The sequence below is a fragment of the Brassica oleracea genome, chromosome C7 (assembly GCF_000695525.1).
Source record: "Brassica oleracea var. oleracea cultivar TO1000 chromosome C7, BOL, whole genome shotgun sequence".
NCBI classification, from domain to species: Eukaryota; Viridiplantae; Streptophyta; class Magnoliopsida; order Brassicales; family Brassicaceae; genus Brassica; species Brassica oleracea.
This window is the reverse complement of record NC_027754.1, coordinates 3720642-3733843: the sequence shown is the minus strand read 5'-3', so window position 1 is coordinate 3733843 and position 13202 is coordinate 3720642. Positions and strand designations below refer to the sequence as shown.

General features: G+C 37.7%; 2 protein-coding genes across 4 annotated transcripts; both read left to right on the top strand.

The window, feature by feature from the left end:
• Nucleotides 1–10047: 10047 nt before the first annotated feature.
• LOC106304129 (phosphopantetheine adenylyltransferase) lies at nucleotides 10048–11435 on the top strand. The gene is made up of 6 exons (XM_013740526.1): nucleotides 10048–10240; nucleotides 10337–10408; nucleotides 10648–10707; nucleotides 10847–10941; nucleotides 11037–11106; nucleotides 11202–11435. Exons 1-6 carry the CDS (start codon nucleotides 10133–10135, stop codon nucleotides 11325–11327), a joined length of 531 nt encoding a protein of 176 aa, XP_013595980.1. The 5' UTR covers nucleotides 10048–10132; the 3' UTR covers nucleotides 11328–11435.
• A 170-nt stretch (nucleotides 11436–11605) lies between these two features.
• LOC106304606 (syntaxin-112) lies at nucleotides 11606–12974 on the top strand. Of its 3 annotated transcripts, none has more exons than XM_013741007.1 (3): nucleotides 11606–11746; nucleotides 11840–11879; nucleotides 11957–12974. In XM_013741007.1, exon 3 carries the CDS (start codon nucleotides 11990–11992, stop codon nucleotides 12854–12856), a length of 867 nt encoding a protein of 288 aa, XP_013596461.1. In that variant the 5' UTR covers nucleotides 11606–11746; nucleotides 11840–11879; nucleotides 11957–11989; the 3' UTR covers nucleotides 12857–12974. The 3 variants fall into 3 exon arrangements, with proteins under 3 accessions (XP_013596461.1, XP_013596460.1, XP_013596462.1); XM_013741006.1 differs by having other exon boundaries at nucleotides 11840–11885; XM_013741008.1 differs by lacking the exon at nucleotides 11840–11879.
• Nucleotides 12975–13202: the final 228 nt, after the last annotated feature.

Below are 13202 nucleotides of genomic sequence, written 5' to 3'. Positions count from 1 at the left end.
GAGACCATCATGATGTCGCTGTCTGCAGAAGTCTTCCCGGAGATCAGCCCTTTCACAAGACTGCGCATTGAAGGAATCATCTGAATAGCGTCCATGAGAGAGAACTTGACATTCAACTCTTCAAGCATCTTTTTGCACTTCATCTCTTCGCAATCCATGCGTGATTTCTTAGCAAGGACTGGGTAGGGAACTTTGGAATGTAGACACGAGTAGGAACAGATTGATCTTGCGTCGTGGGAGCTACTGGTTCTGCGGCTGTTGTCTATTCCGGTTCATGGTCGTCGTGGACATCCTCAAGCGGAGGTTGTTCTCCCTCTTTCTGTTTTCCCTTTTCTTGAGCAATGAGCTTCTTGGGGACTGGATCTGATAGATGTCTTCCACTTCTTAGCTCGACTGCGTTACAGTCCTTGGGATTCTTGTATGTTTTCCCTGGGAGTGTTCCATGTTGCCTTTTTGTTGTTTCAGCAGTTTGAGCAATCTGAACGTCCATCTGCCTTACGTGGCTTGCTACAACATCGTATTTGGAATTCAATTCCGTGAACATGTTGTCCATCCGAGTGTTTATCTCAGTTCTAACCTGATTCAGTGCTTTTCCTTGAATCTGTTGACCTTGCAGAAGTTGTTGCATCATTCCCTTCATCTCATCAGGCGGACCGCTCGCGGTTGCAGGAGCAGCCTGTGGATTATTCTGCCGGTTCTGAGATTGATTCTGAGTCTGGCTGAGGATGAACATCTTCCCATTCTGATTCTGATTCTGGAAGTATGGCTTTTGATATCTAGTGTTTTGGAACTGATTTCCCTGAGATCTGTCGTTGGGGTTGTCTGGATTAGTCTTGTATGAGAACAGATGCGGGTTGTTCCTCGCATTAGGGTTTGGATGGTAATTCTTGAACTGCCAACCCTGCCCGTTAACGTAACTGACCCCTTGCTGATCTTCTTCCGATGTTTCGGTTTCTGCTGCAGCATCTGTAGTACCTGGTTCCAGATTGGTTTCTTCCATGACATAGATCTGATTCTAATTGTTCTTGAGCAGCAGGTCGACCTTAGCGGCGAGGTCATCAATCTTCCTAGTGTCCATGCTGTTCACCTTCTTGGAACAGTCAGTCTCCTCGTTTTTGTTGGAAGAACTAGCTGCCATGTTTTCTATTAGCGCGTGAGCTCCTTCTGTGGTTTGAGTCATGAAATCTCCGTTGCTCGCTGCGTTTAGAGCATTGCAGAACTCCCATTCCACACCATCGTAGAATATTCCTAGAACATGGTCATCGTCGAACCCGTGATGAGGACTCTCTCTGAGGGTATCATTGAACCGTTCCCAAGCTTCGTTGAAAGGTTCATTAGCGAGTTGCTTGAAGGAGGAGATCTTGTTCCTTAGGGCAGCTGTTTTGGCTTTCGTGTAGAAGTGTCCCAAGAAAGCTGCTCTAACCTGTTCCCAAGAAGTTAGGGAACCTGTAGGTAATGACTTAAACCATCGTGAAGCCTTGTCCGCTATAAGCCATCGTGAAGCTTTGTCCGCTAGAGAGAATGGGAACAGCATGCATTTGATGTAGTCGGGTGGGACGCCGTTTGCACGAGTGAAACTGCATATTTCTTCAAAAGCTTCATTGTGTTCCATTGGTATCTCAGCTGACAGTCCATGAAACATCTTTCACTGGACAAGATTGATCATGCCGGGTTTTATCTCAAAGTCTGCCCTTTGACATGGTGGTGGGGCAATAGCAGAGCGCGTAGCAGGGATGTTACGCGGTAGGTTTCTCTCACCAATTGGGACAGGTGGTTCCCGCTGTGCAGCCAGTTGCAGCGCTGCGATTGTTTGCTGTAACTCTTGCATCTATTGCATCTGCTGTTGCATATGTTGCATAGACGTGGCCATTTGTTCTGGAGTGCCGAAGTCGGCCATTGTTGCAGTGATTGATTTTTGTTGACGGTTGGTTCTTTCTAAGCTTTCGAGTTCCTGATTTGTAAGCGAAATTAAGTCCCCTTGTGTATTGCTCCGAGTGTGTCTACTGGTCATGCACCTGGGTCATTAACTGCCAAAAGGATTAAACAAGTCAGAAGTTTTAGACTAAGTAAATAACCGAAAAATAAATGTAAAAAGCTGGTCCCCGTCGCAATGGCGCCAAAACTTGATACACTAAAATTGGATCTTTGTCTACTGTCAAGTTAACAGTGTAGTTGTAATATCTTTAGATTCAATTTCAGAGGACCAGTTCACACTTTATCTTATTGGGATCAAAATTTAGCTAAAACGAAGTGGGTTTTTTTAAAGAAGTAAATATCGTAAAGAGCAAGTAACATGATTAGGTTGTTTTGCATTGATTTAAAGGCACTAGTCTAGGGTTTCTTCTTCAGGTTATGAAATCGCAAACCAAGCAATTATTCAAGTCCATTTTATAACAAGTCTAAACTCGGATCACTCTGATTGAATCAACCCACTCTCGTGGTGTTGATTCCTTTGCAAATCGGTCTTGATGCCTAAACTCTCGTTTGGATCAAGATACGATGGCAAGCCTTAGAGATCAAGTCCGATATGTTCACAATGCACCCTAATATCTACTCTCGCTGACTAGGGATGCAAGGCTCATTCAAATCGTGTCAAGTTATCAACTAACGGCTAGCTAAATCGATTAACCCTAATTCATGCACTGAGTGATCGGTTCAATGCAAGCAATAAGAACATATATGAATGTAGACAATCTCAAGATGACTTATTTATGCTTAGCTCACGAATCCAAAACCTTAGAACCCTAAACTAACTCGGTGACTACTCAGACATGACACAAGAACAGAGAAGCATGATTTCTGAATAATATTGCATATAATAGATCATAGAAATCAGAGGGTTCAGGATAATCTTCTCTATGAAATATATGAGGCCTTCTCCCTTGCAAGCAGCAATCGCTAAAATCAAACCTCTCTCTCAGGTCTTTTCTTGCGTAAAAACTAAGGTAGGTCTAAAATAATATAGTTTCCTATTTCTTTCCTCTAGCCGCCTGTGGCTCCTATATATATAGTTTCCTATTTATTATTTTAGGAAAAGAACAAACCTTGGTATCTAGAGGATCTGCTCCTCCCGAGTCGATGATACAACCCTTAGACCTACCTTAGTTTTTAGCAGATCCTCTAGACACCAAGGTTTGTTCTTTTCAATGTTTCTTAAGGATGTGCTTTTAAAGTTTTCTCGGGTGCTGGCATTTTCTTGTATTGGAAGAAGAGCATATCTTACCACTGCCAGGGAACTTTTGGTTTTGGTAGTTTTTTTTTTGACTAAGAAAGGGTTAAACCCGGGTCTACTAAAGACATAGATCTAACTCCCGGGTGCAAAGTGCAGTCCACGGATAGACCCTCTTCTGGGTATTCAAAAAGGCCGAATAGCCCATATCCGTGTAAGTGACCAGAAAAATGTGACTTAGTTTCGCATGACAGGTGGATCGAACCTGAAATGTGGTGACATCCCAAGCCCTTCCCCTTACCACTTGATCACAAGCTCCCGGTCTATTTTGGTAGTTAAGTAATCAGCTTTGTAAATAGATAGTTCAGTAGTACGTAGGTTAGACTGTTAAAGCAGCTGATATTTTGGTTATGGCACATGTGTATATCTTGCGAACACGATCTTGTTCTCTTGAGATTTGATGTTTTAGGCATGTAAACGAGGAAAAAGTGAGCCTTCATAGTGGATTTCCAAGTTTGTTTCTACCTGTCCTGGTAGAATAGATCATCTCATGCCTCTTAGTTTTTTCCTTATGTTAAAACCTGTTTCGTGTACTATATCATTCGACTAGCGTATAACAGAAATGAGTTTATGTTATTATAAAGATCAACCAACCATAGATTTCTGGTTTACTTGCAGATTTAGGCAGCTGGGTTTACTGCAGCTATACTGAAGAAACGTAGCTCCACCATAAACATAGAACCAACCAGTCCAAGAAGCCAAGAAGAAGACGTACAAAAAAAGGAACCTCTAGGAATCGAAAACATGATGCTATCATCTCTAGAGAAACTCTTCCCCATCATCTTAAACATCCCAGACGTCAACATGTAAGCTTCTTGCTGTCTTTTTCTATAGACATTGGTTGTGACTAGTGATTAGTCTAAGTTATTTGTTTGTGTTGCAGGAGCAGGAGGACTAACGAAAATTGTCGAGAAACTCTATGAGAACCATCCTCCATGCCCACAGCTTTATCTTTACAGCTCCGGGGATAAAGTTGTTCCGTCTCATTCATAGAGCTCTGGATCAAAAAGGAGCAGAAGATTGGAAGAAACATTAATTCTTTCAACTTCAGGTTGTTTCCTCATGTCGATCATCACTACAGGAGCTTTCCTGACTTGTACTCCTTACAGCTTTACAACTTCTTGCAAGAATGCTTCAAGCTAACAAAGCAGCAGCAGCAAACTCTGTGATTTCGGAACATAGGTCTTTTTTGTAGCCTGGTTTATTTTTTCTCTCACTGTCGGATACTACTCAGGGGCGGATCCACCTTTTGGGGGGGGGGGAGGTGTGGCACGTGCCACATATTAAATCTCTATTACAAAAGAGGATAAAAATAGATAGTGTCAGCTCTGATGGTTAGACGGCTGAAAGGTGCCACATGCAACTCATGTTCGAGTTTACCTGAGCATTTTCTTCTTCAAATTTTTGTTTACTTTATTATATTTAGTCACATTTTTATAAAATAAATTTCCTTTTCTTCTTTGTTTTTCTGCTATCTAATCGAAAATATTTATTTTTCTTCCTTGAAAAAGGTATATTTTTATTCAAGTTTTAGTTTATCAATTTATTTTTAATATATATTCAAATAACCAATAAAAAGAATTTTACGTAAAAATCTGTTTATCTTATTAATAGACTCAAGTTTTTTAAAGTGATTTTAAAAACAAATATTCTTTACAAAATTATAATTTTTAGAGTAATTCAGTTTATTAATATTTAATTAAAGTTTTAATATATATATATATATATATATATATATTCTAATAAGATTTTATAAATATATAGTGTGCCACACATTAAATTATTTTCTGGATCCGCCCCTGATACTACTTCTATAAAAATAAGTGATCAGTTTCATTTTACTTTTAATTTTAGTCATTACATTTATTTGTTGTATATTAAAAAATTTAGATAATTTTGTAAACTAAATTTATTTTGAGTAAAAATAATTGTAAAAACTCAAAAAAGCGATTTGATGAACGTGATAGGTTTCAAACCGATTAACCCAAAGACTAAAATATCTGAACTGGTAATATATCTTTGATTTAAAGATCTAATTATGATGGGCATTTGAGCATCCATTCGGATTTGGACATGTACTTCAGGTTTTTGAATTTTTAAATTCACTTTTCTGGATTTCGTTATCGTAAAATTCATAAAATAGTCATATATCATTCAAATTTGGTTATATTCATGTGGTTTGAATATACCAGAAATGAAGTGCACCAAAAAAAAAAGAATATACAAGAAGTAAAACCAAAATTTGAAAGAAAAAACATAAAAGATGTATATTTATACATAATTTGATATCTAGAGTATTTCTTTTCAGATATTGTATCAAATAAATATGAAACCGAGTATTTAAAGTACATATTTATGTTTTAAATATATATATTTAATATTAATTTAATCCCTTAAATCAGAGTTTTTAGATTTTTACAGATATTTCAGATTATCCATTTGAATTTGGTTAATATATATTTTGTTATACGGATTTTTTTGGATATTTAACATTTTGAATCGGATACGGATCAAATTTTATGGTTTGGGTTCAGTTCCAATCTGGGATTATGCACATTCCTACAAACACCTTAGAGCATGATTAATGAAGGAGAACCTAATTAGGTTTTTAATGAATATTTAACTAATAAACTTAAGTTAAGAACTCTTGTTAAGAGATTATTAGTTTGAGTGCTCCAATGGTAGAATTAAATTAAGGGTTCTTTTTTTTTGACAACATTAAGGGTTCTTAATTTTTTTTATAAAACATTGTTTTATTAAAGATACAATTTATTTATTAAATAAAACATAGTCAAAGATAACATTTTAAACATAAATTTTAAAATAAAAACATAAAAACAAAGATTAGTAAAATAAACTATAATCATTTCAAAGAAGCATCCAAGATCAGTTGTTATCTTGATCACGTCCAAATTTATGTTATATATGTTCAACCAAATCAGCTTTCAATTGTTGATGCACTTGTCTATCACGAATTCTAGTTCGAACACCCAACATATTGGTGATATTTGTAGGGATATTTGTAGAATACGTGAGATCCACATGTGAACTTCCGGTGGCTTCTCCTTGTTGGAATTCTGAAACATCAAATTGAGTGTATCCATCTCGTTCGTCTTCTACTATCATATTATGGAGTATGATACATGCTCTCATAATCTTTCCAATTTTATTTTTATCCCAAAAAAATGCTGGACTTTTAACAATGGTAAATCGAGCTTGCAAGACTCCAAAAGCACGCTCGACATCTTTTCGGACAGCTTCTTGATGTTGAGCAAATAAAACTGCTTTCGGCCCTAGTGGAATTAGAATAGAATGGATAAAATTTGCCCATTTCGGATAAATACCAGCAGTGACATAGTAAACCAAATGATACTCTCTTCCATTGACAGAAAAATTTACTTGCAGAGCTTGACCTTTTATAATGTCATCAAAAACAGGTGAGTGATCATGAACATTGATATCTTTTAAGGTATGTAGAGGTCCAACAAACGCATAAACATATCCATAGATCATATGAAACAACCGCCTCTAAAACGATTGTGAGTTTTCCCGAACCACGTGAATATTGACATTTCCAAGCAGTTGGACAATTCTTCCACTCCCAATGCATACAATTGATGCTTCTTATCATCCCGGGAAATCCACGATGCTCTCTAATATCAAGTAGACGTTGAAGATCAGCCGGTGTTGGTCCTCTTAGGTACTCATCGCCGAACAAATATATTATTCCTTCCACCAAATTTTCCAAACATGACCGAGTAGTATTTGCACCGAGCCGGAGGTATTTGTCGACCGTATCAGCCACAACACCATATGCTAAGACACGAATAGCTGCTGTACACTTTTGAAGTGTAGAGAGACCAAGCCTTCCAAGATCATCTTTCTTTTGTCGAAAGAATTGAACTTCATTGGAAATTCGATCAACAATATGCATGAACAATGGCTTGTTCATTCTAAATCGTCGTCGGAATAAATTTTCAGGGTATGTTGGAGTTTCACTAAAATGATCATTCGATAAACATATATGGCATTCTTCACGATTTATTTGGATAAAAACTCGTTTTTTCCTTCTCTTCCTTTCATCTTCTTGATCACCATAATTAATGAAAAGATTCTCAAACGTTTGATCAAAATGTTGATCAAAATATTGATCAAAATTTTCATCAACTGATCCTTCAAAAGTGTTATGAGACGAAGATACCATATATGTGTAGAAATTGTTTTAAATTTTTATAAAAGGAAGAACATGAGAAGGAGAATGGAAAAAAGAGAGAAGATGAATGATAGAACTATGTGACTAAAACTTTGGTGAATACAAACTTAAAATAGAACTGATGAATAAAAAGTTAATAATACAACTTTGGTATTACGTGACACATGACAAGAATACAAGAATACATAGTTTACACAAGAATAAAAGACTTCACTTCAGTCCGTGATTCTTCCACTCCCAAGACTTTACTTCAGTCTGTGATTCTTCCACTCCCAAGACTTCACTCTTTCACTCTTTCAAGACCTGGAAGTAATGACACACGACAAGTCATCAGAATAAGAAAGCATATATATCATCAATAACCAAAACAAGAAACACAAACATAAAATAAAGAGTACCCAGAACAAGAAACACAAGCATTTATATCATCAATAACTTGTGAAATACAATATCTTCATGACATAACAAGAACAAGAAACAGAAAGTTAAAATACGACAAACAAAAAACAATCACACGACCTCGACACCTAGAATTAAACTTAAACTAATTAGACAAAAAGTCATTAATGAGCTTCTTCTTTAGAGCTTCTTCGTACTCATCTAGTGGTTTTTTTTTTGCAAGTATACTCATCTTCGACAGCCTTTCTTTCATATCCAAATCTTGATGTTTAATGGACCGCATACTCTGAAACTCAGACAGCGCCGACAGCGCCTTCCCCTCTACCTTCGTTTTCTTACCATGGCCCTTTGCTGCCTTAACACCCGGGGGACGATTGGTTCCTTGATCATCTTCAGCAGTCTTGGTTTCATTTACGTGAAAGCTTTATGATTGTGCACCGTCCTCAAACTTCCTCCTTTTAGCGCTTCCATCGGTTTTAGAAGCAGAAAGGTCACACCATTTCTGGTCATTGCGCAGCTCCTTCCAAGCATGTTCAAAGTTGAATTTCTTTCTATGGTTGTTGAAGAAGATTTCATGAGCTAGTTTGAGAACATCATTCTTATTTTGACCGCTACTTTTTTCTCTAGTTGCAGCTTCACACGACCACAAAACTTGCTAACAAAGTCATTGAACAAGGTCATTGATCTTGTGCCAACGTTGCTTACAGTGACTTGACTCTCTAAGTTCACAGCCTGTAACCTTTGGATTTGCCGCAAAGTAGGCTGCAATTATTTTCTAGAAAGCACCAGATCTTTGATCATTCCCTACAACAGGATCTTTGCTTGTGTTTAACCACAAGCTGTTGAGCACAACATCATCTATTGGCGTCCATTTCCTTCGTTCTCTCCGCTCTGCAGGAGTGTCTTCAGCAAAGTTTGAATCTTCAGTACCTTGAGTGCCAAATACAGGGACTTATGATGAAGATAGTTCGACACTATCTTGTACTAAACCAAAGACAATATCTTGTTGACTATTAAAAAGTTCAACAAACTTTGACGTCTTCCAGTATTGATTAGAATCCATATCCGAATATGTCAAAGGAGAGAGAAAGAAAAGAAAAATGTTTTTGATAGATGGAAGAGAAAAATAAATGTGTTTTATAGAAGAGGGAAAGAAAAGAACATTGTGTTTAATATATCAATGCATTCATCACAACCAACAAAATTGACTTGACATATATCTAACACATTCATCACACTTCAACAACGATTTCTATCTAACCATTACATCTATTTATTACCTAACACAACCATAATTTAACACTAAATCTAACACTAACCAAAACATTTATTACACAACCATAATCAATTCAGTTCAAACCAGAATCAAAATTGATTCATTTCAGACCAGAATCAAAAGCGACCTACGAATATAGACAATGCTTTTTATAAAACTTTCAATCAATTGAACAAATCAAAGATAAATGTTTTACATGTATTGAAATTGTAGTCCTCTTGTATGACGAATATAAACAATGCTCATGTCTCTTGATCCATCCATCTTAACACACAAAGACAAAAACAAATCAAAAGAGTCGTATGATTTATATATCAATCACAAGACAAAAACCAACACAAGAGACAGAATCAAGAGACAACAAACCAATACAATCTAAGACATGCATGAATTGAAGGATTAAACAAAATAACATAGTTTTACTGAAAGAGAGGTGGAGTGATTCTTCGCCGAGGAGAGCCATCGAGAGAGAGATAGAAGTTTTTCATCGTCGAGGAGAGCCACCGAGAGAGAAGCGGAGTGATTCATCGTCGAGAGAGAGCCACAGAGATAGAGGCTTTTCATCGTCGAAGAGAGCCACAAAGAGAAAGGCGGAGTCGCCGAAGAAAGCAACTGAGAAAGAGGTGAAGTGAAGAAACGTTGAACAGATCCGTCGAGAGAGAGATAGAGAAAACCGCAAAACTCTTTCAATGAGGGACACATGTCTCCTAAGAGACGTGTCTTGTAACGCTTAAATAAAAAACGTTTCTTGAATTAACAAGTAATTTTCTTTCTTTTTTATTTCTAATTGCATTAATAAAAACCCAACTAAAGAACCGCGTTAACATGGGTTAGAACCAAAAAACCCGAACTTTATTTTCTGATATTATGTTGAACCAGCCGGTTCAATGTCTGCAGTAAATAATATAACCGGTTAAACAGAAAATAACGAGATTACGAACCGGGATGAGTTTGGTGAATCTTGGAGAAGAGACATATAATTTGGCTGGCGGAGAAGGAATTTCTTCTACGGCGAATGGCAGCGGCGGAAGATTCAAAGGTTTCTACGGCGGATTCATTCGGTGCGGTCGTTCTGGGTGGTACCTTTGATCGATTGCACGATGGTCATCGGACTTTCCTCAAGGTTAATTGTTGTTTTCTCTCTGCGATTTCTGCTTGGTTTTTGAGAATCGAAGTAACTATACGAAGCTTTTGTGGGTGGGATGGATGGAAAAATCAGGCTGCTGCGGAGCTAGCGAGGGATCGAATGGTGGTGGGAGTATGTGATGGCCCGATGTTGAAGAACAAGCAAGTAAGCGAGCCCTCGAATCTATTATCAGATTATCACTGTGAGATCAAAGTCTATCATATGGCTAAAGTTCAGTGGCGTTGATTGTCTTTCGAGTTCTTTATTACAGAAACTGTTACGCTTTGTTCAAGGCAATAAGAAGACTCCTTGATCGATAATATACTGAGTTTTGTTATGTGATTGTAACTCTGAAACAGTTACGCTTTGTTCAGGTCCTCATTTCACTCTTTTTGTGTGTATAGTTCGCTGAAATGATACAACCCATTGAAGAAAGGATGCTTAATGTGCAGACCTATGTCAAGGTAATTACAGCATAGTTTTCAAATTTTCACATTATAGGTCTTCTTATTGCCGTGGCATGTTAACTTATTAACGTGAAATGAGTGGCAAAAGACAGTTTAAGAGTTTCTCTTATTTTCTTTTTCCGTGGTCTTGTGGCAGTCTATCAAACCTGACCTGGTTGTACAAACCGAGCCCATTACCGATCCATATGGTCCTTCCATTGTCGATGAAGCATTGGAAGCTATCGTTGTCAGGTTGAGCGCATTCTTTCTATTAAATCATTTTCTCACAGTTTTATTCTATTCACCATGCATTATTAAAGACTCTCTTAACTAATCTTAATCTGCAGCAAAGAGACATTACCAGGTGGCTTGTCAGTAAACAGAAAAAGAGCAGAAAGAGGTCTTTCTCAACTCAAGGTTCGGTCTTTTTAATCCACCAGCCTTAACCTTGTGATGCCTTTTGAGAGATTCAATCATCTAACCCTTAACCTTTCTCTATTGCTTTGTTGCAGATTGAGGTTGTGGAAATAGTTTCTGATGGATCGAGTGGGAATAAGATAAGTTCAAGTACTCTGAGGAAGTTAGAGGCAGAGAAACAAAACCAACATGCAGCAGAACAAGAAGCATCAACAACTTGAACTAGCCATATGTAAAATCAACTTTGTTATGTGTAACCTTTTCATTCCCTTGTTTGTATACTGCCTGGAACTGATCAATAAAAGTTGAACGCTTTGTTATTACCTTTCGCGAAAACGGTGTCGCTTTGTGTCTCACTGATTCGTCGATTTAAATAAATAATAAACGACGCCGTTTCTCATAGAATGATGATAACGTTTTTTCAAAGCAACGGCTAATTTTGTTGCAATTAAAAGGGAATTTTGACAAATATAACTGAAAAAATCAGATTCGTGAAGATCTTCTTTATAACTTCTCTTCCTTCTCTTTCAAAATTTGAATCCCTCTTATTCTGATCTTAGAGAAACCGCACAGAGAGAGAAAGTAGCGAAGTTGATTGAGAGAGAAGAGCCGTTCCTTGCAAAGCAAGCATTTCTTTTGGGTATAATACATCTTCTTCTTCTTCTTTCTCATAAGTCTTAGGGTTTCCTTAGTTTCCACCATTGTTGAACTCGATTTCGTCTCTCTGTTTCAGTTCTTCCTCCCCGGAGAACAGAAACAAACTCTGCTTTTACGTAACCGTAATCTCCTCTACTCGTTTCGTATCTCTTTTACTTGGTTCGGTTTCTCAGTTTCTTTACTTTGTTTCTAGGGTTTCTACGAAGTTTCTTAATCCGCAAGAAAGATGAATGATCTGATGACCAAATCGTTCCTAAGTTATGTGGAACTCAAGAAGCAAGCCAAGATCGACACAGAATCAGACCACGTCGACGTCGAGAAAGGCGATCTTCATCAAGAAAACCTCTCCGCTTTCTTCTCAGAGATCGAATCAATCAAAACCATAATCGAAGAGATCACTCATCTCTTACACGATCTCAAGAACCTAAACGAAGAGACCAAGTCCACACACAGCGCCAAGATCCTCCGCGGGTTGAGAGACAGGATGGAGTCCAACATCGTCGCCATCTCACGCAAGGCCAACGCAGTCAAAACCCTAATCGACGCCATCGAGACAGAGAATCGCAGGACTGGTTCTTGCGTGGACAGGACACGTGTTTCGATAACGAATGGTGTCAGGGCCAAACTGAGAGAGACGATGAGCGAGTTTCGTCGCTTGAGGGAGAAGATCTTCGCTGAGTACAGAGAAGACTTGAAGAGGAAGTATTTTTTGGCGACCGGTGAGGAGCCAAGTAACAAGGACATGGAGAAGATGATATCTGGAGATGGGTTAGTGAAGACGTTTGAAGTGAAACCAGAGATGGATTTGAAGACGAAGGAGAGACATGAAGCTGTGAATGACATTAAGAGGAGTCTTAACAGGCTTCATCAAGTGTTTCTCGACATGGCTGTTCTTGTTGAGACGCAAGGAGATAGGGTTGATGATATTGAAGCTAATGTGGCTACTGCAGGGAGCTTTGTGAGTGGAGGAACTAACAGTTTGTTCTATGCGAATCAGATGAAGAAGAAGAACAAGAAGTGGGTTCTATGGGGTTCGATTTTGGGTGTTATCATTCTTCTTGTGTGTTTGGTCTCTATGCTTGCTTCTCGTTGAAGTGGAAGTTCTGGTTCCTTTGTTTGGTTCATGGAGATTTGTTGCTTCTTTTGATTAATCTTGTTCGAAAGTAAGCAGATTTTTTTTTTTTCAAGTATGTTGCAGTGTTTTAGCTCTATGAATACATTACATTAGTCATGGAACTAACCATTTAGCTTTGAGGGTATGGTTTGATGAATTTTCTTTATTCACTTTTCATCTTTTTTTCCATTGTAGTCAAAACACTAAATCTCATATACCAAACTTAGCTTTAAAGGAAAAACTAGTACATATAATGCTATGAGATTATTTTGTTCGATTAATTTGTACTTGTATGCATGGAGACAAGACTATATAACTAATTGAC

Excerpts from the sequence above, each read along its gene's own strand:
- LOC106304129 (XM_013740526.1), top strand. The coding sequence starts at position 10,133 with ATGGCAGCGGCGGAAGATTCAAAGGTTTCTACGGCGGATTCATTCGGT. Across the intron at positions 10,241-10,336 it reads GTCATCGGACTTTCCTCAAG|GCTGCTGCGGAGCTAGCGAG; the intron begins GTTAATTGTTGT and ends TGGAAAAATCAG. Across the intron at positions 11,107-11,201 it reads GAGGTCTTTCTCAACTCAAG|ATTGAGGTTGTGGAAATAGT; the intron begins GTTCGGTCTTTT and ends GCTTTGTTGCAG.
- LOC106304606 (XM_013741008.1), top strand. The coding sequence starts at position 11,990 with ATGAATGATCTGATGACCAAATCGTTCCTAAGTTATGTGGAACTCAAG.